This window comes from Tasmannia lanceolata, unplaced genomic scaffold (genome assembly GCF_043159265.1).
Source record: "Tasmannia lanceolata isolate RefF3 unplaced genomic scaffold, GAP_Taslan_0.1 ptg000020l, whole genome shotgun sequence".
NCBI classification, from domain to species: domain Eukaryota; kingdom Viridiplantae; phylum Streptophyta; class Magnoliopsida; order Canellales; family Winteraceae; genus Tasmannia; species Tasmannia lanceolata.
The window spans coordinates 7,971,404-7,994,875 of record NW_027518697.1 but is presented as its reverse complement, the minus strand read 5'-3'; the positions used below and the strand labels follow the sequence as shown (position 1 = coordinate 7,994,875).

At 37.4% G+C, this 23,472-nt stretch overlaps 1 protein-coding gene across 3 annotated transcripts; it reads left to right on the top strand.

Moving 5' to 3' along the window:
* The first annotated feature begins 459 nt into the window (after nt 1-459).
* Nucleotides 460-20,030, top strand: LOC143854083 (OVARIAN TUMOR DOMAIN-containing deubiquitinating enzyme 11-like). 3 transcript variants are annotated; one of them, XM_077363837.1, is made up of 10 exons: nt 460-623; nt 2,255-2,452; nt 5,288-5,361; nt 10,045-10,099; nt 10,256-10,330; nt 10,945-11,018; nt 11,169-11,217; nt 12,937-13,021; nt 19,576-19,632; nt 19,720-20,030. In XM_077363837.1, the coding sequence occupies exons 2-10, from the start codon at nt 2,288-2,290 to the stop codon at nt 19,761-19,763; spliced, it is 678 nt and encodes a 225-aa protein (XP_077219952.1). In that variant the 5' UTR covers nt 460-623; nt 2,255-2,287; the 3' UTR covers nt 19,764-20,030. The 3 variants fall into 3 exon arrangements, with proteins under 3 accessions (XP_077219952.1, XP_077219950.1, XP_077219951.1); XM_077363835.1 differs by having other exon boundaries at nt 460-630; XM_077363836.1 differs by lacking the exon at nt 460-623 and adding an exon at nt 637-786.
* Nucleotides 20,031-23,472: the final 3,442 nt, after the last annotated feature.

Sequence of the window (23,472 nt, the reverse complement as noted above, 5' to 3'; positions counted from 1 at the left end):
TCCACCATATCTTGATTCAAAAGAATTTCGGATCATAGGATATAGATCTAATGGACACGCTTCAAATCTAGCCGTCAGTTCCCAGATCATGTCTAATGATGTTCGGATAATTTAGATCCATCGGACCTAACAAATCAATGTCCCATTGATGTCCTATAGAATTTGATGAAAGAAAACTGACTTTTTAGTTGACAAAATTACCCCTTAAAATAGATATGATTTGAAAAGGAAAATGATATCAGCACTACCATGTTTTGATAATTCCACTAAAGCATATTGTCTTTTAGTATTTAAAGAGCTAAGGTTATTACAGTTCCCAAAAAAAACTTTCACAGACCAATTAAAAAGAAAAGACAGACTGGGACCGTGCAACTATTAAAACATGGTTGTGCTGATATCACTTCCCTTTGAAAAAAGGCAAGTCATATATTTTGCCCCCTTTTTATTCCTTTCCTTCCCCTCTAGTGTGTCAAGGACTACGCTTTTACAGGAAAAAGGGTCTACTAAACCAATACCCTTTTGGAAATTGTAGTGGGATTTGAGAGCTGGTTAACAGCGACGTATAACAATCTAAGTGAGCCACATTATCAAGCTCTGTAATCCGATTCTTTCTGGAATTCTGGGTACTGGGTATTCTTCTCTTTCTTCTTCTTCTTCTTCTTCTTCTTCTAGTTTTATTGGTTGAATTCGCTATTTTCCTTTGAGATTTTATGGGGTTTTAATCAATTGGCTATATCTGCTGACTTGTGAAGATGATGTTCTGGTTTTTGTGATTTTTTTTTCTGGGTATCTCTCTAGAATTCTATCTATTGTGCTGTGATTGTGATCTGATTTTGCATGGGGTTTTTTGTGCTGAGTGAACAAGTTGGGTTGGTTTTGTTGAAGGTTTTAAATGTCAGTTTCAGTCGCGGTTTCGGCCGAAATCTTGCAAAATTTGGTAAAAAGCTTTTGGCATTTTTTTAATCTTCCAGGGGAAATTTTTAAAACTTCGGTGGAAATCTTGTAGTGAAATTTCAGATTTCGGCGAAAGAACTGAAGTTTTGCCTAAATCCTGTAGAAAACCGATTCAATGTACTTTCGGTTTTGGTTTGGGCGAAATATTTCGGATTTATGCTGAAATTTAAAACTATGGTTTTGTTATGCTACTTCTTTTGGGAATCATGTTAGGATTCAATGTGTTGCATTATAATTTTGTTGGGATTTAGCACAATGTATATTTTGTTCCTGAATGAAGATACTTGTTTTGTTCTTTTGTTTTTTTTATAGTTTGGATGTGTGAATAATTTTATGTAATTTATTTTGTTAAAATTTTGATGGGATTTTGCATGTTGGTTTTTTTAGTGAACAGATTGGGTTTTTTTAGAGAACAAATTGGGTATCATGTTATGATTCTATGTGTTGCATTATAATATTTTGTTGGGATTTAGCAAAATGGGTATTTTGTTGCTGAATGAAGATACTGGTTTTGTTCTTTTGATGATTTTTAGTTTGGATGTTTGAAGAATTTTATATAATTTACTTCTTTTTTATTGGTTCTGCAAATATGTATTGTGTTACTGCATGAAGAAATTGTGATTTTCTTCTCTTTTTCTCATGATATCTTAGTTGAATTCTCTATATATTATATTTCAGTTTCTAGTGGGATTTGTGCATTATCAGAAGTGTTGTAATCTTCATAATTATTTAACTTGGAAATGTAGACATGTATTTTGAAACTGTCATCCGACCAATATGGAAGTGACGGAGAAGATGGAAAAATCTGAAGAGATTGGAAAGTAGTCACAATCTGGTTAGAAACTGTAAACAGACACTTGGATCCTTGGTCCTCGTGATGGATAGCTAAGAGCTTGCTCTTGCTTTTAGGTTTGAAACTCTGCAGGGCAATTTCTTAGGTCCTCTTTGTTTTGGCTTTTAAGATCCGATTAAAAAAAAGGGCGGCCCACCTTTCCCCTGCTTTGCAGAGAGACTGTTTCCGTGACTCGAACCCGTGACCACCAGGTCACAATGGAGCAACCTTACGTCGCGCCAAGGCTCGCCCTCTGGATTTTAAGATCCGATTGCCAGTCCAAAATGTTTCTACTTTCGATTGTTTACCTGAGTGACTGAGCTTATTTGATTATGCAATTATGTTTTATGGAAGTCGAATATTCATGTGTTTTACTTTTTTTCTCTATTTTAACGCATGTAACTTTTTCGACCATCAATTTTTTACCAGTTGATATGACTTGAGTTTCTACATTTGTCTGACCTGTAGTGATTTTTGTCAAGATCCACTTCTTGAGGTACTATGTCTGAAAAATATGGCAATGCCCTTGCAACTTCTATCTCGAGTTTAAATAGCAGTGTGCAAGATACTGATGATCACAGAACTGTCGCCAATATTTTATTAGAAAATTTTTTTGGCTGGGATTGGAGGCTCCGGAAGCATCTATCTCGTTTAGATCCTGTCCCTGTAAGGCCTCATTCCATGAGACTTTAGTACTGTTTTTTTTCTTCTTTTGCTTCACTTGTATTGATGTTATGTAACACATGCATCGCCGTTTTACCTTGCTTCTTTCCATGGATTTTAAGATGCCTGGACCGCAAATACCAGTTTCCATTCCTATTGACTAATGTGACTTTGTAAGAAATTCAATTGATGTATACACGACATGCATTTTCTATATCACATTTCATTTGGAAATAACTGTTGCCTGGAGCAACAATTTGTATTCTTACTGAATTATATGGTAAACTATTTCAATATTTTGTTTGCATTTCACTGGACAATCTTATGCAAGTAAAGAAACAAAGTGTGACATTTTTTTTTTCTTTCAACTATAAGTACTTTCCCATCCTTACAATGTATTTTCATTAATGTTGACACTTGTAAGCTAGTTCATTCTCATGACGGACTCCTACTTTTTTCAGTCCTGCCAGGTTTTTTCAATTATATTGTAAGTACTTCACCATCCTTAAGATGTATTTTCATTAATATTGACAGTTGCAAGCTAGTTCGTTCTCATAATGGACTCCTACTTTTTCAGTCCTGCTAAGGGACATATATTGAACTAAAAAGCCAGCAATTACAAGTTTTTCCTACTAAAAAATCTAATATATATATATATATATATATATATATATATATATATATATATATATATTTCTAAATACTCCTTAAAAATAAATATTGCAATCCTATCCCAGCCCAGATAAGCTTTCATGCTTGTTCAAACTCCTCTTTTGCTGGAGTTGTAGCAGTTTCAGAAGTCTTACAATTCATACTGTTATACTTAATGGGGAATCTTCAAACCCATGTTTAATGTCTTCCAAAAAATCCAAAAAGCTACCAATTTTTCTCTTACTTTAAAACCAACAAGTTTCCCTTAATTTCGGCTCCATCTGATGGGGTGGGTTCCCCTTTTGACATCAGCAGGTGTCAGGCTGATTTCATACCGACATCAGTAATCGCTCTCCCTTAGGCTCAAAATCCTCAAACGCTTCCCACATCTTCCTTTGTGCATATGTTCTGAAAAATTCTTTGGGGCTTTTGTTGGCACATTTGCACCGATCTTTTGATCTGGTAATATAGACACTAATGAATAGAAAGGAATTAATGACTTGGACTGTGTTGTGTATTGGGTCCATCTCTGGTAGAACGTTCTTTCGAACTCACCTTCAAGTTATCATCTTCAAACTCATCAAATAATTGAACGTTGTTGCGTCTTAGTTTTCTGTCATCCATGTACCATTTGTAGGTCTTCCTTTCCTTTGAACAAGATACTGACAGGTGATTTTCCCTTGTTATCGCGTAACCTTCTTGTTGATTATGTAAATTATCTTCTCTTCTGGGTTCTTTGGAAGAGGGATGAGCACTTCTATATTTCTTGTAGTTTCATCACCTTGAAATTTGAAGAGATTGGAAATATTGAATGTGGGAGATGTGTCATAGCCCTCCGGTTTCTCTGTCTTAAAGTTGTAAGAATTGTCGTTGATCCGCTGGAGGATTCTTCGAGAATCAATCTTCTTGTTATTTAGCCTACAATAGGTCTCTGACCTATGATTTGTGGACACGGACACGAGTGTCAGACACAACAAACCCCCAGAACTTAGAAATGGGAACACGGGTAAAAATAAAAAGTATATATAATCATAATTTGTAGATATGGATTCGTGTGTTGAGTTTCGACACAGATACGAGTTGTCATGGCAACATCTAAAGTCTAGAAACGGTGACTCGTACATACATATAAAATTACTGATTACTACCATAAATTGTAACTATATAAATATGATACTCATTTAATAACTAATAAATCCTAGAATTAATCAACTATAATCTAAAAAAATATGAGATAACCAATGAGAAAGGGAGAACAATATGATACAATTAATATAGCATTGGAATAAGAGTTTGTTTATGATTTTAGGTTTATAGGAGGGGATATAATAGCAAATATTAGTTAAATAAGAGTTTATAATAAAAGAAGACTTAGTAATAAAAGAGTTTAATACAATATTCAATAATAAAACTGAATGTCACACTTGACACGGTACAAAAATGTGTCCACATGCCCACATTAAGTTTAACACTTCTAGCAGTACATTTAAAAGTGTCCAAAGAAATATCAACATGTGTGGACACGCGTGTCATGTCGGACACGTGTGTCGGCAATACATTCAAAGTGTTGGCTGAATCATAGTCTCTAACAGAAATCATTCTCACTAAAGATGACCATACAGAGATTTCCTTTGTTGAAAACTTGTGTTCTTCGGCGTTGGTTAGAGGGCTCACAATATTTCTGGTAGCTTGCCTCAATCTTTTCTCCTGAGCTTGGATATCATTGATTTGTTCCAAAATTCATCAACATGCTCACTATGTTGTTGGGATTCTTATTTACCCTTCAATATATCGAAGTGTGGCTAACTATATACACCATGTGCTTCTGGTTGTTGTGCCTTTATAGTAAAGCCACTAAAGATGACCATAAAGAGATTTCCTTTGCTGAAAACTTGTGTTCTTCGGTGTTGGTTAGAGGGCTCAAGATATTGCTTGTAGCTTGCCTCAATATTTTCTCCTGAGCTTGGATGTCATTGATTTGTTCCAAAAATCACCGGCATCCTCACTATGTTGTTGGGATTCTTATTCACCCTTCAATATATCGAAGCGTGGCTAACTATATACACCATGTGCTTCTGGGTGTCATGCCGTTTATAGTAAAGCCTCTTCTTATTTGTTTTGATAACATAACTTGTGTAACTACTAGCTCACTGATACATGGTGTTCATTGCTTTATTTGATTGGCAGCACATTCCTCGAGTTACTGGGCAAATTCCTGATGTGGATGATGCAGCCTTTGATCATGAATATCTCTCAAAAAGGTTGTGACACAAGCTCGTCTTATTAGAACTGTACATGTGTTTTTTGGGGTACTTCTTGTTACAATTTTTTTAGAGGACTTGTTTGTTTGCCATGATTTTCTTTATTTAATTTCATACAGTTCCAGGCTTTATCTTTGTTACAATTTGGAGCAATTCGCTGCTTTTCCATTAGTAGTTAACTGTTTGAACCATAGTTACCAGGGTGGGAAATGAATTCGGGAAATGAAACATGAAACGCTTGAAAAAAATATTAGAGGAAACGAGAAACGAGAAAACAATAGAAAATCGTACGAGAAATGTCTCGAAGCACATTAGAAGCGTTTCAAAAACGATAGAAAAAACACACATGAAACACAATGAAAACACGAAATATGTGGTTTTGTAGATTTAAATTTTGTTAATTTCAAATTTCTATTTGAATTTTTCTTATTTTTATTTTTCTTACAATATATGCTATTGTTTTCTTTTTTATTATCTATTCCACAATTTTTGATGTGTTTTTTCCAAAATGATTTTCGTAAGTTCCACATATGTTTCCTACACGTTTCACATGCGTTTTCTACGAGTGTTGCATACGTTTATCGTGCGTTTCACACATGATTTATATAAGTTTCTCATATGTTCCTATGTATTTCGGAAACATTTCTCCAATTTTTATCATATTTCGGAAACGTTTCCGAAACGTGTTTCCCACATTTTAGGGGAAACGAGTTACAAACCAACGAGAAACGCGTTTTAGGGGAAACAAGTTTCCCACCCGCCCAAGGAGTTGCCGGCAACTATGGTTTGAACTGTTAAAGGGATGAATTTATTTCTTAATTTGCTAAGGATCTCGTATGAATCTTTTTGTGTTAGAACAACATGAAATGAAATTGAAAGCTATTGTTAAATCTTATCTATCGAATATCAGTTACTGTAAGTCTATGTTGCATCAGTACAGATACGGGTGACGGAATACGACTAGGGTATCAAGTGTCAGATTCGCCAGACCTCAAAAAGAAGGATTCGTGGATTCGCCAAAATATTTTAAGCAATTCTCAAATTTTATTTTTTTACATAATAATATGATTATAACAAGAATATATTGAAAATTTTTATAGGTTAAATAGACATAATATTTTATTTCTATTTAATAAACATACTATTAGGATGGGTAAAACTCAAAACATGCCATAATTGTAAATTTGTGGTAATGGTATTCAGAAGAAAGAAAAAAACAGATAAAAGAGATCTAGAAGTGTCTCAAAGAATCCTGAAGTATTGGAATTTGAGATGGTCTCTGACACAGATTCTTCGCCCATTTAGAAGGATCCATGTAACGTGGCTGTAAGTATCCCATTGCAATGAATGCTGGTGCTCCTTTTGACGTATGAAATATTATTAATCAAATACCAGCTACCCATATTTAGTGTGGGTTAGTATCAAAATATAACTTACCCTCAATTTTTTTTCTCAAAAGTGACTAGTTATTTTCAAACTGAAACAACAATTACAAAAAGCGGACAAGGTGTCCCCCCAGTATCACCCATAAGCTGGCAAATGGAAACATCAGAAAAACTTGAATACAAAACCACATCTGGCCCGAGCAGAAAGAAGGGTAGGTCAGCGTTCAGCAATCAGAGTCACACTAATAACTGTGAACAAGCGAAGACTCTTTTCCGTTGCCCTTTGGAAGAAGCCTTGGATCAACTCAATGTTTTCTTCTTCTGCACCTTCCTTCGCCAACCGATTTGCACATTCATTAGCTGATCTTCTCCTATGCTGAAAATTTGGGCCAATAATGCGAACAAGATCCCTAATTTCTGCTATTATGTCTTCCAGCTTCCACGGACCTTTAATATTCTTTGAGGCCCACGGCAGAGCATTAGTGGAGTAACCTTCAATGATAAAGGGATCTAGCCTATGATTTGCAATCGATCTTAGACCCCAAAGCAACGCCCTAGCTTCTGCCGCCTCATTTACATCACATAAACCCACCGGACACGAATATGACGTCAACAAAGTGCCATTGGAATCACAAATCAAGTCCCCGATGCCGGCTTCACCTGGATTTCCTTTAGCACTTCCATCAAAATTCAATTTAAACCACCCCAACGGTGGTGGCTCCCATTTTGGGGTAATTTTAGCCTGCCTTCTTTTTTTCCACCATTATTGAGTTCCAATTTCTCAATATGTAGCCAACACCCTAGGGTCCTCTTTTTCTCCTGCCCAAGCTATAATGTTGAGCCTCACATCAATAGAGGGCGAGCCTTGTGACAACGGTAAGGTTTCTCCATTGTGACCTGGTGGTCACAGGTTCGAGTCACGAAAGCAGCCTCTCTACGCAGGGGTAAGGCTGCGTACATCTAGCCCTCCCCAGACCCTGCAATGGCGGGAGCCTCGTGCCCTGGGCAGCCCTTTTTCTTTCCTTCCAAATGTGCCATATCAGTGCAAATGGGACTAACACCGCCGCTGCCGAATGGTCTATCTACCCAATGAAGTAATACCTTCTTGATGGAACTTTGGAATGCCCATGATACGCCAAAAGGTTTTAGAACATCCATCCAAAGCCTGTGTGAATAAGGGCAATGCAACAATAAATGGTCCAATGATTCCTCCTCCATTTTGAAAATTATGCACCAGCTCGCGAAGGTGAAATTTCTCTTGTTGAGGCAATCACATGTATTGATTCTCTTGTGAATGACTGCCCAAGCAAATGCCACTATCCTTTGCGGGGCAAAGGATCTCCATATTCTTGCTCAGCTAGAATATGGAGATAAGGTTTATTACGTATAGGTTTTAAGTCAGAACTATGACTTACTTTGGTGTATATATCTTGTCATGTCAGAGAATGATAAACCTCTGTTAATTTTAGGTTAGTTTAATGAAATATTTTGGCATTATATAACAAGTTTCCCTACTATATATCTTCATCCATTTTTCAAACCCCCCAAGTTGATCACCTGTAAGTCTTCCAAATGTTTTGTATATTATATTACAGATTGGCTGATACAAGGAAATGAGTGTACTTCTCAGAACTAGGATTTGAGCAGTAACCTCATATTCCATCCTTTGATTGACACCTTGCTCCTGGGTTTTTTTTTTAAGTAACCTCCAAAAATTTCCAAGATCTTTTGGCCCTCCTTTCTTCGGTTCCAATAGTTATGATGCATGAAAATTTTGTTCCCCTTGTAATGTATCTATACAAATAGGGTTTAAGAGCAACTGGGTGGGGAATCTTTAGAGTGTCCAAATATGGGATGGATGATGTTGACAAAGCAACATACTTTCTTAAAGTGTTGGGCAGAGATCATCTCAATAAGTTATCCCCTTTAGATTCAAATATAGAAACTCTTTCTATAGCCATTAGCTCCATGTGGTTACATCAATTGAATTAGAAACTTTCAATTAAGCCCATTTCTTAACATGTGCAACTTATCAAAATGGAAACCCTGTTTCATTGGTTGCCACCGCATGCATTTCCAATTTGGATATCCGTTCTAAATCCACAAAATGTAGAAGTTTGGAAATGTCCTTTCAAGGCTCTCCCACATATGGCAATCATTGTCCATCAACACAATTTCAAGTACCCCCATGAATGGAAATAATTACAAATAAACTTTCCTGCGAACCGACTAGCCTGCTCTTCCTCCATCTAATAATCACATGTGTGCCCCTATGGACTTTCTTGTCACAGGGCCCTCAAATTATTACACATGACATATTATTAGTGTTGGCCCTTGAAAAACAATTTGTAAAATTCTCTTTTGCAACAATTTTATAATATATAATATATGTTGAAAATGATTTGACAAAACATTTTATCAAATCCTAAGAGGCCCAGATACATTGTCCAAATATTTTTTAAAAATAGCCATCTTGAATGTTCTCTCCTTTAGGAGTGAGGGCACACCCATATCCTATTTTCCTCACATTTGACCCAATATTCCTGGGTATAGCTTCCAATTGCACATCACCAATTGGAAATTTCATTGTCAAGTATTAAACACATAAGTCAATGTGGTCTCATCAAGTCTAGTGTCTCAACTTCATATGCAGATTGAGAAAAGTAGTTTTATCTATTCCATGTTCCATATCAATTATTCTGTTCAATGTGTGATACTCTTTCAAACACATCTGCTTAGGGTCTTTATCCCAGTGATTGAGACACACCACTATATTTAATAGTTCAACATGTGATAGCTGATTCAAAATGGGACTCCCACTCCATTCCCTGTTGTGAACTCTACATTTTCAAGGAACCGGAACACCATATCTCCTCCCGAAGACTCCATTCCCAGGCATAGTCGATTGGTTAGCCGAGAGAAGTGTCATTCGCCAGAATTCACTGTCAATTGTTGGACCTTAAAGTGCCCCTTTAGCAAAATTATTCTATAAACAGAAATTTTATTATAAAAAGTGATGATACATAAAGACCGAAACCAAAATTTGGCTTGTTGAGGGCATATATATATATATATATATATATATTTTTGAATGGTAAGTTGGGCATATTATGCTAACGTTTGTTCCTATTATGGATAGAAATTTACATGCAAACAATGTATGGACCCACACTCATATATGAATGTGTTCTAACATGTCATCTTGGTGAACGCACCAGAGCATGCGCTACTTGTGCTCACATTTTCTTCTTTGATTATTCTCCATTAAGGTCCAAGCAAATTTTTGATTTTCTATCAGGTTGGCCACATATGGTTTAGCTGAATTGCAAGTTGGAGGGGATGGAAATTGCCAGGTTCGTTGGATGATTTTTTTTTCCCGACACTTTTGTATTGGTTATGGAAGGAATGGTGATATCTTTAAGAGGAAATAAGATTGTCTCTCTTATTTCATAATGTGTTTTTGTTTAATTAACTCTGCTTCGAACTATATTCTAATAATTAATGAGCAGTTTCGAGCTTTAGCGGATCAGCTGTTCCGGGACCCCGACTATCACAAACTTGTGAGGAAGCAGGTTGTGACGCAGGTATTATCTCTACTTATGTGTTCTCTATTTATTCACTCTTCTTGTTTTAAATATAACCTTATATGTGCTGAATATACAAAAGTAACACCAACATAGATCCAGAAACAAATCCAATCAGGCTAATAAGGTTGTTCTATTCTTTAAGCAAATGTTCTGATCATGGTTTTAAATTTCGACCGAAATCAGAAATTGGTACCGAAATTTCAAGATTTTGGATTTTGGCATAAATTTCGGACGAAATTGGGTCATTTCAGCCAAAATTTTAAAAAAAATATCAGTAGGGTCTGAAACTGAAACCAAAACTGAAATTTGAATCCATGGTTCTGATTATGCCCACGTAGATCCAGAAACAAAGTTGATCAGTCTAGTCGGTTAGTTCTATTCTTTAAGCAAATGTTCTGATTACTTTGGAGTTTGGACTTTGAAGTACCTTTCCTCTCTTGAATTTCGTGGTCTGACCTGGAGTTCCATTTCATGTCTACAACATTGAAAATCATTCATTGAACCTTCAAAATCAAGCTAAGGAGGTTACAGAATATATTGATTTTAAAAGCTAGGTTACATTCAGGTTATGATGGGTTACCATCTTACTGCTTATCCTTTCGCCTTTTCAGCTTACAATTGGCCAAAAATGGTATCAGGCCTATGTTCCAATGAAGTATGAAACTTATCTACAGAAGATGGAAAGGTATGCTATTTGGATTTTCACATTGGTTTGTCTATGTAACAAAAACTAAAAACATATTGTCTTTATTCAATCATATTGTTTCCTAACTCCATAATTTTTTTGGCGACCTCTTGCTTATCAACTTTCATTTGCGTATTGTTATGTCTTTAGATCAGGAGAGTGGGGAGACCACCTCACCCTACAAGCAGCCGCAGATCTGGTACAACTACAATTCCCTTGCAAGTAGCATTATTACAATTAGAAGTTAGAACCTTCCAGTATCAGGTTCTATCATGAATTTTTTTATTTCTTCCCTACTCTCATCTTAATATTTCTAACTCTGTTGACGAGCATTGCATATCTACTAGATGTGCCACTGTATGTTTTTTCAGATTTATTTATTCTGATGAAGCTAACTAATGCTAACTTCATATTTTACAAGAACAATAAGTGAAAAAACTTTGATGTCCTCTGAACCTGTAAATAATATGAATGCATAGATTGAAGTAGATTGTCGTTTCATTCCTGAAAAAGTCGGCAATAAGTTGATATCTGCTCAATGCGTGAAATTTAAATATCAATTAGGAAAGCCCTTGCTTGTGGCGAATTTGGAAGTATATCAGGTTCTATCATGAATTTTTTATTTCTTCCCTACTCTCATCTTAATATTTCTAACTCTGTTGACGAGCATTGCATATCTACTAGATGTGCCACTGCATGTTTTTTCAGATTTATTTATTCTGATGAAGCTAACTAATGCTAACTTCATATTTTACAAGAACAATAAGTGAAAAAACTTAGATGTCCTCTGAACCTGTAAATAATATGAATGCATAGATTGAAGTAGATTGTCGTTTCATTCCTGAAAAAGTCGGCAATAAGTTGATATCTGCTCAATGCGTGAAATTTAAATATCAATTAGGAAAGCCCTTGCTTGTGGCAAATTTGGAAGTACCTGCTCCAAGCTGGGGATGAATGACATCTATGCATCAGCTTGAGGGAGAGTGTTGAAGAACTTAAGTGAGACGGGGTCTACTAGTCCAATCACAAATCCTTCATATTACTTAAAACAGTTGTTTTTTAATATTAGTTTGATAGGGCCCATCACTTGATGGCCCTAATGCATTCCCTAAATATTATTCCTCTCTTTTCTTTCTTCTTCTTCCATATGTATTGGATGTGGTTGATCTATCAAGAGTTTAACAAGTAGATCAGTAGATGGAGTTATGATTGGAACATGTCAGCATTGGTGTGGACGTGAGGTTTAACAAAGTTTAGGAGATTTGTCTCTTACATAGCTTGTATGGATTAAGTTTACGTGGTATGCGAAGACGGATTTTCAGTTCTTGTTCTTTTGAGGTTTTATTTTGTTCCTTTAGATTCTTCCTTCTTCACAAACAGTTACAGGCCTATCCTAGTTATTTATTCCCAATTTTATGGATTTTCAGTTCTTGTTCTTTTGAGGTTTTATTTTGTGCTTTTTTATTCTTCCTACTTCACGAACGGTTACAGGCCTATTCTAGTTATTTATTCCCAATTCTCTGCTGAATTTTTTTCTCCATCCAAAGCTGCATCAGTTAGGTTGTGTTAATAGTGAACTATTGAGCTTGAAAATTGGAACATTAAACACGTTGAATATCTTGATAATTTAGAAAAAAACTTAGGAGTAACACAATTTCTATCTTTGGCTAAAATGATCTAATGCTTGAACCCTGCACATCATGGGTAATAAGCTGATGGGGAACATATTTTCATGGATTAGTTTTCTATCTTTATGAGTAGCAGTCTGTCATCTATCTAACCTCACTTTTCTCAGTATTATTTATATTAAATTCACTACACGTGTCATTTTTTGTTGTTGTTTTATCTTTTGCACTTCTAAATCATCATTGATTCATGTGATTTTTTTGTTTCTAATTGCTCATCACATTACTTACAGTTTCATGCCAAAATTTGTCTGTTTACATCTTTTGGAGATACGAGCTTCATTGAAATTGTTCCCATGAACCTAAAACCGTCAAAAGGTAATGGATACATCAACAAATACTCAAGCTTGAGATACTTACATATTGTTTATGTTGTCACATAAAGAATTTCTTTACTTGTATACTTGATAAATAATCTTAAGAATTAGTAACAGATTGACTTGTTGTACAGTAGGTTTTAAATTTCAGTTTTGGTTGGCCCGAAAATGAAAACATTTTGCTTTCCGTGGATCTTGTAAAATCATGGAAACACATGCAGTTGATGAAAATTTAAGATGAAACTTTGGGAAATGCTAGAATAAACACAAATACATACATAGAAACCATTGCAAAGTAAGAAAGCCATCCATAATGGCTTAATCACATCGAACACCTAGTGGCATGCGTTGTTGCACATGTTTGGAACAGTAAAGTCAATAAAGAAGTACAATGTAATGAAGCATAAGAAAGTGCAATGACCGGTCTCCCCTCTAAGGACCCCAACTGTATGTCAATACCACATAGAGTTATTATTGGTCCCATGCTGACCTGACATCCCATGCATATGATACGGTTACTTTGTTGGGTAGGTCAATGATGTTGCCTACCAAATATCATTCTCTACATTATTGAAATGAAATGAAATACAAATCATAACATCTTTCCATTTTTTTGTCGTTCAGACCATTCTGGTCGAAATTCCTGGGAAATAATGACGTGGAAGGAATTCATGTAGATTTTGTTTTGGTGGGGATGGAAATGGAAACATTTTGGTCATTTTCGGGAAATTTAAAACAATATTTTCTTATGTATAAAATTGTTTGATGCTTGCTTCTACCCATTTTAACAGACATGCTTACTAGTTGTTGGGTCAGCTCAAATTCTATCCATTCCCATGCTTTACTGTGGCTTCCTTCATGATCTTTACAAAACTTAATGATTTCTGACCTAGGTTGTAATTTGGCTAACTGTTCTGTTTCAACTCCCAATGTATTTATTTCATAACATATTACCTTTTGAATTTTCTCTATTTTGTTTTCTGATTCTTTTATTTACTTTTATTTATTCGACGGACGTTCATCATTATGGCTTACGAAACTTTAGCTTCCTTTTGTTGAAATGCACTATAATCTTAGCTTGGAGCCTCAAAAGATTGGTTAAAGGAAAATGGGAATTGGGCCCAACAGAAAAGTGCTTCAATTGTATCAGTTTTGTGAGAAGCATATCAACCCACCATTATCTATTTTTATTTTGTCGTAGGCTAAAATTTTAAATTATGATTTGGTAGTTTTGGAGAAGCATATCGACCCATTATTATCTGTTTTCTTTGTTGACACCACTTAAATTTTTAAATTATGATTTACTAGTTTTAGCTCAAGAGACTGGCATAAATCTGTAGAAGAAAGAGATCAAGCAAGAAGAAGAAAACTAGAAAATAATTCAAGAACACGACCACCAAAGCTAAAGAGGAGAGAGAGAGAGAGAGAGAGAGAGAGAGAGAGAGCTTTATTAAAGGAAAGTACACCACACCTTTTCTACATGCATCTCACATTTTGGACCTCTCCTCTATTTATAACAAAAAAAAGGAGAAAGTCATATTCTAACTTAGCCTCCTAGAAGCTAGGGGTCAACTCGGGTCGGGTTGAGGCCCATCCGAAACACCGACCCGACGAACCATTTAGCCGACCCCGACCCGAACCCGAGTTCAACCTTTTTTCCAACCCGACCCGACCCGACCCGAGTTCAACCCGACCCAACCCGACTTTTAAGCCTACTAAAGGAAAAAATGATAAAAATGTTGGGTTTCACTGGGATCGGGTTGCTCAAGCCCTCAACCCGACCCGACCCGACTTTTTTTCGGGTTGAACTCAACGGGTTCGGGTTGAACCCGACCCGAGTTGCACCCTTACTAGAAGCCAATCAAAAGCAACCTATTTCTATCCAACTTCTCTTCTTTAACTTATCACCTCAAAGATAAGATAAACACAAATTACATCTAGCTCTGGGTTAAAACCAGAGATAGCATGATGCAGATAATAGGCCAATAAGTGGCATATTTGCCAATTAGGATTTCTAGGCATTTATTTTTCATGTTATTTAGTTTTTAGGATTTTATTTTTCATGTTATTTAGAATTGGGAAGTTTAGTCTTTTAGGAATTCTTATTTTAGTAGGTTTCTATCTTTTAGGTTGTTAATTGCCTATTTATAGGCCTCTTTACAGCTTTATTCTGAACTTTGATGATTATTGAATTGAATTGAGAGCTTCTCCCCCTGATTTCTACTTCTAATCTTCTCTTCTTCTTCTTCTTCTTTATCCTCTTTCTTCTATTTCTCTCCCCTTTCTTCTATTTCCCTTCCCGGTCCTACATCAAACTTGGTCTCAGAGCTAAAGATCCAAGAGTCATCAGCTCTATCTCTCTTTGAGGGCTTTCATCAAACACCTTAAGGGCATCAATTCCTTCACCAAACAACCCTTCACTAACTCAGCCATCGAATCACAGTAGCCTTTCGTCTATTTCTCTCCTCTTTCCTCAATTTTTCTTCACGGTGCTGCATCATAGCCGGTTGACTGCCACGTCCCTTTGATTAGCTACAACTTTATCTGATAGCCAGTCTCTTACCGTTGTCTGATAGCTTGTGCCAGACGACAACACATTTACCAAGGTAGTCAGACGACTAAGACCCATTTCAAATTGTATACCATGTGCCTCTCCTCTATTGTGCATCTCCCGATTGCTATCCTGCGCCGGATGGGTTCCATGCACCACCTCCGCTGTAAGTTCCCCGTTGGACTGCACCACCGCCAATGGAAACATGTTGCCCACCCTTCGCCTCGACACCCATGGAGACACCTGATCACTTCAGCACTCGCTCGATGATAGTTTATGGGCATATACCAGAGGATGTCTTTACCGATGAATAACAGGAGCTTTATTTTCTCTGGAGCTTCAATAGAGACCATGAGCATTATCCTCCCCTCAATGTACCAATTTCCTTCTCTGCAAGAATCATCAGTAGCCATGACCCGCCCTACTCTGCTGCCAACCCTCCTGAAATTCTCCTCCTCCCAGGCATGAGGAGGATGCCACCTATAGCCCACCAACAAGTGGCCATCCACAAACTTAGAAGACCATAGATCCAAAGCTTCGAATGGGCTATCACCACCCTCCTGCCACCGCTTTTTGGACTCCTCAACATTGAGATCCTCCGGAGGAATTATGAGAACCTCCCTTTTATCCGGCTTGTGGACGAAAATCTCATCATGATATCCAGAGGTAGATTTCACCCTGCTCTTCAAAGAAGATAGGTTTTCAGAATAGTCCTTTCTAAGACTCCCCTAGATTTCTCTTTTGATCCCTTGGATTGACTTCAATTCAATCTTCTCCGGCCAAGGCACTTCGAATGGATCATTCGAATCTCCCATCTGTTCTAGCTGTTCTACTAACTGTTCTTTCCTCCTCAGAAGGTTGAGGATGCGGCATCCCTCCCTGAGATTTATCTTTCGCCAGCCTCCAAGTGGGTCTTGTCCCCTTGCTCATACCTCTTTGGACGGTCGGAAGGTTTCTGTCAAACCCCGACCATATCTTCGAACACTTACCGCACTCCAGTCTCCTCCTAAAATTCATATACCTACACTTTGAGCACACCCAATCACCCAACTTACCGTCCTTCCTCCTCCGAGCAACATTCCTGAGTCTCCTTTACCTTCTGGATAATTGTGTTTGCCAAGAGGCCTCTCTGCTCTGTTCTTCTTCTCGAATATGCTCTCCTAATCTTTCCGACTCCTTCAAGGATTCCATTTCTCCTCCATAGATGATGATTCTTGTTGTGATCCCTAGCCAGAGGGGGTCGTCCATCTCCACTTTTGCCTCTAGCATTCTTCTCATTTCCTCGCTCTTCTCTCTCTCACCCTTTTCTGCCGTTCGCCATCCATCCTTTTCTTGTACTCTGTAAATGTTGTGCATGTCTCATTTGCTTATATATTTTGATTAATCATTCTATTTAGATTCACCCAAACTCCAAGAGATTTGTCAATGTTCATCATGGTTTATACGAGGAGATGACAGAGATGCTTTTGGAGAAGACTATGATGCCATAGGGTAGCGGAACAAGTCACGGGAGCAACTACTTAAGAGTTGGATAGCAACATCCCCTCTACCAAGCCGATAGGTATAGATTCTAGACAACATATCAGACAACTTCATTAATCATACACCATCGACACCACAGGAGCCAGTGCCCTCTCTCCATTAGGTGAGAGTAGTAGAGGCGCCAGTGGCTCCATCCCCACCTTCAGCAAATGGACAGGAACCAGGTTGAAGGCAAAGGAGGCACCAGACGGGTCAATATATGGGTATGATAGAAAAAGTTGCTGCAGGCATGGATAAGGTGGTTAGTGCATTCGAAAAGCTCTCTGTCCAAGTTGACCCGAAGATCTTTGCACAACAGTTTTAGGGGTTCAAGGTTTTAGTTCAGAGGTACTGTTGAGGACATTGGAGTACCTCAACTGTAACTTGATAGAAGCTCGCCTGTTTTTAATGTATAATGATGACGACATGAGGTCATTCATTGGGTGGAAGACAGCCTGATTTATCCACTAGAGGAAACTTTTTTATGATAGATTTGGTTCATAAGAGTAGGGCTTTTGATACTTGAAAATGTCTAGGAAAACTTGAATATGAGTTTGTTTGGATATTTTACTTTTATGCATATTTGACTGATATGATTATATTTGGATATTTTACTGTTATGATGTTATTTGGATATTTCAGATAATATCTATGTTGAAGTTAGTAAACTTTCTCTCTAATTTCTATCCTACAGATCGTGTCATTTTATATTTTCTGTTTATTTTCCGTACAGTTTCCCGACAACAAAATGCCCATACCACCGCTTTTCCTTTCCAATTCTTTTCCTTTCATTTATGTTTGCCACGTCATTTCCTTTTCCTTTACCCGACAAGTAGCACAACAGGACGGATTGTAAGAGAGTGGCAAACGGTTATGTCAGAAAGAGGAAGAAAAAGCAATGTTACACCGACATGGTATCTCCACCACATGGATGGCTGAACTTGAACTTTGTTGGTAGACGGGTAGAGAGCAGGCATCATGGGTGTAGTTTTGGATTTTAATGGTAGATCGATTATGTCATTCTATGGCCCAAGCAAGTGTTTGTGATGCAAATGAGGCGAAAGCAATAGCTTTGCTATGGGGACTAAAATGGTATGCGAATGAAAGTCTTGGGCCCCTTTATCATTGAGGGCAATTCAGCTAACATTTTGGCATGGGCTGCAATCAAAGCATAGGGACCTTGGAAGATAACAGATACAATCTCAGAAATTAGGATCTGGTTTGGATAATTCAGCTATGATTTCAGCACATGATGAGATCAGCCCATGAAAAAGCTGATACACTGGCAAAAGAAGGGGTGGAGAAGGAGGTTGAGGTCATCAATATATTTGTAGAGGACGAAAGAACAGAGCAGTAAATTGGATGGTTGATGAGAAAGATCTTTGGCTTATTCATTACATCGTTGGCCCACTTAAACCATTGTACTGGTGGGCAGCCTGGATCCTAAAATCTGTTGATGGGTTGTAGATTTTTTGGGAGCGGCACGGTGATTCTCCTCCAGTAACTAGTGAAGGACATATTGTCTCTGCTGATGTATTTGGTTGCTTGATTAATAAAATTGTTACCTATAAAACACATACACACAATGTACCAAACAATGCAATAAAAGATAGGACAAGAAGCAAAAGAATAACAAACACCACAAAAAGGCAGCAAGTATAGGAACAGCGAACATAGCTTATTCACATGTGCATATAGTTGAAGAAAGTTTAAAAAAAAAATTAAGTGAAGAAAGGGCAAAAAACGAAAAAATGAAAAAAAATAATTAATACCTTAAAGCAAGAGTCACATGGACTGTAAACTCTGTTTTTCTTTCTGTGAGAAGAGTCACAAGTGTTTTGTTTGGTCGTGGGCTAAATTAAAATGTCCAGGGATGCAAAGTCCCCTTTCCCAGACTCAAAAATCCAAAAAAAAAAAAAAAACAGAAGAAAAATGGGGAAAAAAATACAACTCCTAACTTTCCCCATGAAACTGAAATTTGTGCAGCTGCATCACATGTGATTTAGGCTGTTTGGTCCATACTTGAGACTCAAGTGATTACACATTACAAACGCCTACTCATTCATCCTGAGTTATCATGATTTTGGATGATGAGATGAGTACATGCATATTTATTAAGCCCAATCACTCCTAAAATTGACTCTACTAGGAAAAATCCACTTGATTCAAACGATATTGCGAGCTTTTGATAGTTACATTCATTGAAGGACTAGATGGACTACGTGAAGCTGGGTCCTATAGTTGCTGTATGAAACAAAGGTTCATCAAATGAACCTTCACTACCATTTTATGCCATCTTGTTTTCTTTTCAGCTTTCGATTAATTTGGTAAGGTAAACTTGAGTCTAGTTGGGCGAGTCAATCAATGATTGACTTGATGAGTTTTGGAACAGTGATTAGCAGTAAATACAGGTACATCTGTCATGCTTGGTTCATATATTCTAAACTTGCCCATTAGATTACATGTCTCCTTACATGTTGCAGAGCTTTGGCTTAGCTTTTGGAGCAAAGTGCATTACAATTCCGTGTACAAAAGTGGAGGTAATAATAAACTCTTGATGGTATATCCGTATGTCTATGTGCTTTTGATGGGAAAAAATATGACTAGTTTTGCTTCTGGATTATCAGATGTTCCTACCAGGGGAACCAGAAGAAAGTTTTGGCTTTGCTAGAGGATCTTTTGCCATGATACTCTGGAGGTATAAGTTATGCTTTGAAGTTTGAATCAACTAATGTTGGTGTTTTATTAATGGTTGACGGTTTGATAAAATACAAGGGAAGTTCTGTAAAAGAAACAAGAAGAATTGCTTAGGGTGTCCTTAAAATCCCCCCCCCCCACATAACATGGTGTTTAATAGATGATATGAGCTACATCAACATAGAAGCCTTGCTATAATTTTATACATAATCTGGTAATGAATTTGTATTTAATCTTGGTATATTTTTTTAGCATTAATCATCATCATATCACCATCCCCATTGTCCTGGTTTGTTTTGGTTTTCTTGGTCCCAAGTTACCCACAAAACTGCAAGGGGAAGTGATACATTTGCCCTGTTTATTTTCTTGGGACAGCCCCCTCTAGTTTATTTATGACCACTCTTTTACACTAGAGGGGGCTGTCGCAAGTAAATAAAAAGGGCGAATATACCATTTCCCAATTGTAAGTTGCCCATTAATTACTATTAGGCCATGTTTGGCAACCATCAAAAATTTTTTTTTTTCCGCGATAAATTAAAAACAAGGAAAAAATCAATCATGTTTTGGTTGGAGTTTTCTTTTCTTGTTTTTGAGGCTTTCCTCATCATTGGGTGAGCAAATATTCCAGGGAAAAAATTATCTTGGTAGACAAACATGCCCTAAAACTCACATCCAACACTTCCTCTTTCTCCCTTCATTCATCCTTACACAGTAAATCTCTACTCACTTGCCTACTTACTCTTCATTCAGCTAGCATAAAACAAAACACAACTAATTTAAGAACCCACACATCTCACATGGCCTCACATGAAATACATTTTCGAAGTAGTCTCCATCACTAGTAACAAATTTCCCTAACCCTTTTGAAGCTTCTTTCAGATTCAAATCCAAACTAACTTTGAAAAGATCACGAGGGGGACTAAGCAACCTACCACTATTTTAAGGCACTGTTTGTTTTGGATTTTGGGAATCAATTACGAGTCTAAAACTGATTATTGTACTCAAAATTATTGAATTTTGAGAACCGATTGTGAGTCCAAAGTTGATTATTGGGCTCAAAATTAAACGTAATTTTGAGTCCGATAATCAGTTTAAACTCACAATCAGCTACCAAAATCCCAAAACAAATAGGACCTAGAACTATCCATATTCCTATTCAATTTCAACATCTTATACTGTGTTGTTATTAAACTTGGAACCCAAAAAACTGCATGCAAGCAACGGTTCATATTAAATGATAAAATGAGGCCCCTCAAATGGATGGTATGGATGGATCAAAGGTAGGACCCACAATGCCATAGCAGGTGCCCCACATAGTCTAACAATGACGCTGCGCCCGGTGCACCCGTGCACCTCAAAAAGAACGGCAAGGCCCACCAAATGGATGATCTAAACCATTCATTTTTTCATCCGAGTCGTGGATAGGATGTTCACAAAGGATAATCCTAACTCTCCGATCTATGGCTTCATTTTAATTCAGGGCTACAAATCAAAGGATTAGAATCACCTATGGCTCCTTTATTTTGGGCGTGACCTACGGCGCCAACCGGGCCAGAAACGGTGAAATGTAGGCAAGAAGACAAAAACGGCCACAATCAGGGTAGAATTTTGCTTTCAACAAAATAACGTTAATTAGAGGTAGATTTTTAAAATAATAGCTATGGATCAGCATCCAAATGCGACCAGTGCTCCGATTGGAGTCTCTTTACCCAGCCAATACAGCATCAAAGGCGGTTAAGGGTGGCAACGGTTCGGTTTGACCCCAAAACCAATCCAAACCGAAATGATTTCGGTTTGGTTTGGTTCGGTTCGGTTCGGCCAGTTTCGCCACCCCTTACCCATAGTCATTTTTCTGTTCGGTTTGAAATTTGAATCGGTTTGGTTTAACCAAACCAAAATCGAATTTCGGTTTCGGTTTTGGTTGGGTTCGGATGATTTTGCCACCCTTAGTTACGGTCCTGAGTGGGGGCCTGCCTAGGGATGGGACTAGGTGGGATCCAGTCTGGGTTAAAGGGTCTTGCCCAATGCGTTCCATCACCTCCGGAGCTTTTTACGTATTAGTAAAATAGGCAAAGCACTTTTAAACTGTCCCATACTAGGCTGGGTCCCACCTAGTCCGGAGAACGTGTTTGGCAATACCCTTTAAACCTGTTGCATACCAAACTGGGTCCCACCTAGTCTCATACCTAGGTGGGTGGAACCCCTAGGACCATAACATCTAACCTACCATGGTGGTTTGCCAACCGCATAAAAATCAATCCAAAATATCAAGTTATATTTTGTACCGGTGTTTTTAGCTCTGCCAACCGACCATTTTGCTTCACTCAGACTATCATCCTCCTATGCTGCATTGCGAATCATTTTTATCATTGATTTTTCTTTTTCAAAACGAATCTCCATTTTTTAAAGTCTTTTCCTTGTAATTCTAAGTTTCTAACTATCCATGTCTAAGGGCAAAGAGTACCCATTATTGAACGTTACCATTGGCCTGTTGCAATGACTCTTTGGGCTATCTCTACATCACAAAACTTATTGATAGTGCCTATTCTGTCTTCTAATAGGCTATAGACCTTTCTTTACTAATCTTCTCCCATTCTAGAGCTACGAATACATTAAAAAAAAAGAAGGAAACTAATTGAAGTAATGAATACAAGAAATTGGGTGAATCAAGGTTTGATGCTCCATTTTCCCACTTGTGTTGTTTGTACCCAAAAAAACAAAGGTGCCTAGATTCCCTTTTGATAAGGAATTGATAGAGATTTTATGCCACTAGGGATTCAACCGATAAGAATTTATGCCCATAGGTGCCTGTTCCAGTGGTCACAAGTCATATGACTTACCTTTAATAAGGGGTATGCAACTTACCCTCTCATAAGTCATTTGCCCCAAAGTAGGGTAAGTCGTATACCCCTTTGATATAGTAGTTGAAAATGGGTAAGTTGCGGTCTCTCTCTCTCTCTCTCTCTCTCTCTCTCTCTCTCTCTCTCTCTCTCTCTCTCTCTCTCTCCACATCCTCTATTTATAGTTAGTCTTGTGCTTACGAATGGATCATGAAGTGGAGCCTGCTTATTTCGATGATCTAAACCATTCATTTAGTAGTCATAGTCAAAGATAAATTGTGCCCTAAAAATTTTCTCAAGAAAATTATGCTAGTCCTCTAATCTAGCTGGTGTAAAATTGGTTGCTCGAAAAAGTTACATATTGATGCAGTACTGAAAAAACCCGGAGGTTCCTCGTTGGCAACAGTGATGGCAAAATAGATAAAGTAAAGAAGAAAAGGGGCACTTCGATCATCGTCCTAGAGATCGAACACTTTGATCACCGTCGAAGGGGATGATTTTTACTTTGATCTCGTTGAAGTCGAGTATTTCAAACTGAAACTTAAAAGTACTCTTGAAGGGCTAATCCTAGCAACCCATAAGTTTTCAAGGAACTCAAAAGCCTAAAGGCCACCTTGCGTTCAATAATTCAAAGAATTCCATTACAATATTTTGATAACATAAAGAAACCTCTTTTTTTTTTTTTTGAAATGATGAAAATTTATTAATAAGGGAAAGCCAGGACCGAGACAATAAAGGTAAAAAAGTTAATAGGAGAAGGAAAAAAGAAGATACAAGAACAAGAGCCCACCTCAAGGGGGAAGAAAATCGAAGATCACTAACACCACTCTAAAAACTCCTGCT

What these genes read in the sequence shown, in the direction of transcription:
- LOC143854083 (XM_077363837.1), top strand. Translation starts at nt 2,288, where the DNA reads ATGTCTGAAAAATATGGCAATGCCCTTGCAACTTCTATCTCGAGTTTA. An exon ending in GGAAGCAGGTTGTGACGCAG is followed by an intron (nt 10,331 to 10,944) that starts GTATTATCTCTA and finishes TCGCCTTTTCAG; the next exon opens with CTTACAATTGGCCAAAAATG. An exon ending in TTCCGTGTACAAAAGTGGAG is followed by an intron (nt 19,633 to 19,719) that starts GTAATAATAAAC and finishes CTGGATTATCAG; the next exon opens with ATGTTCCTACCAGGGGAACC.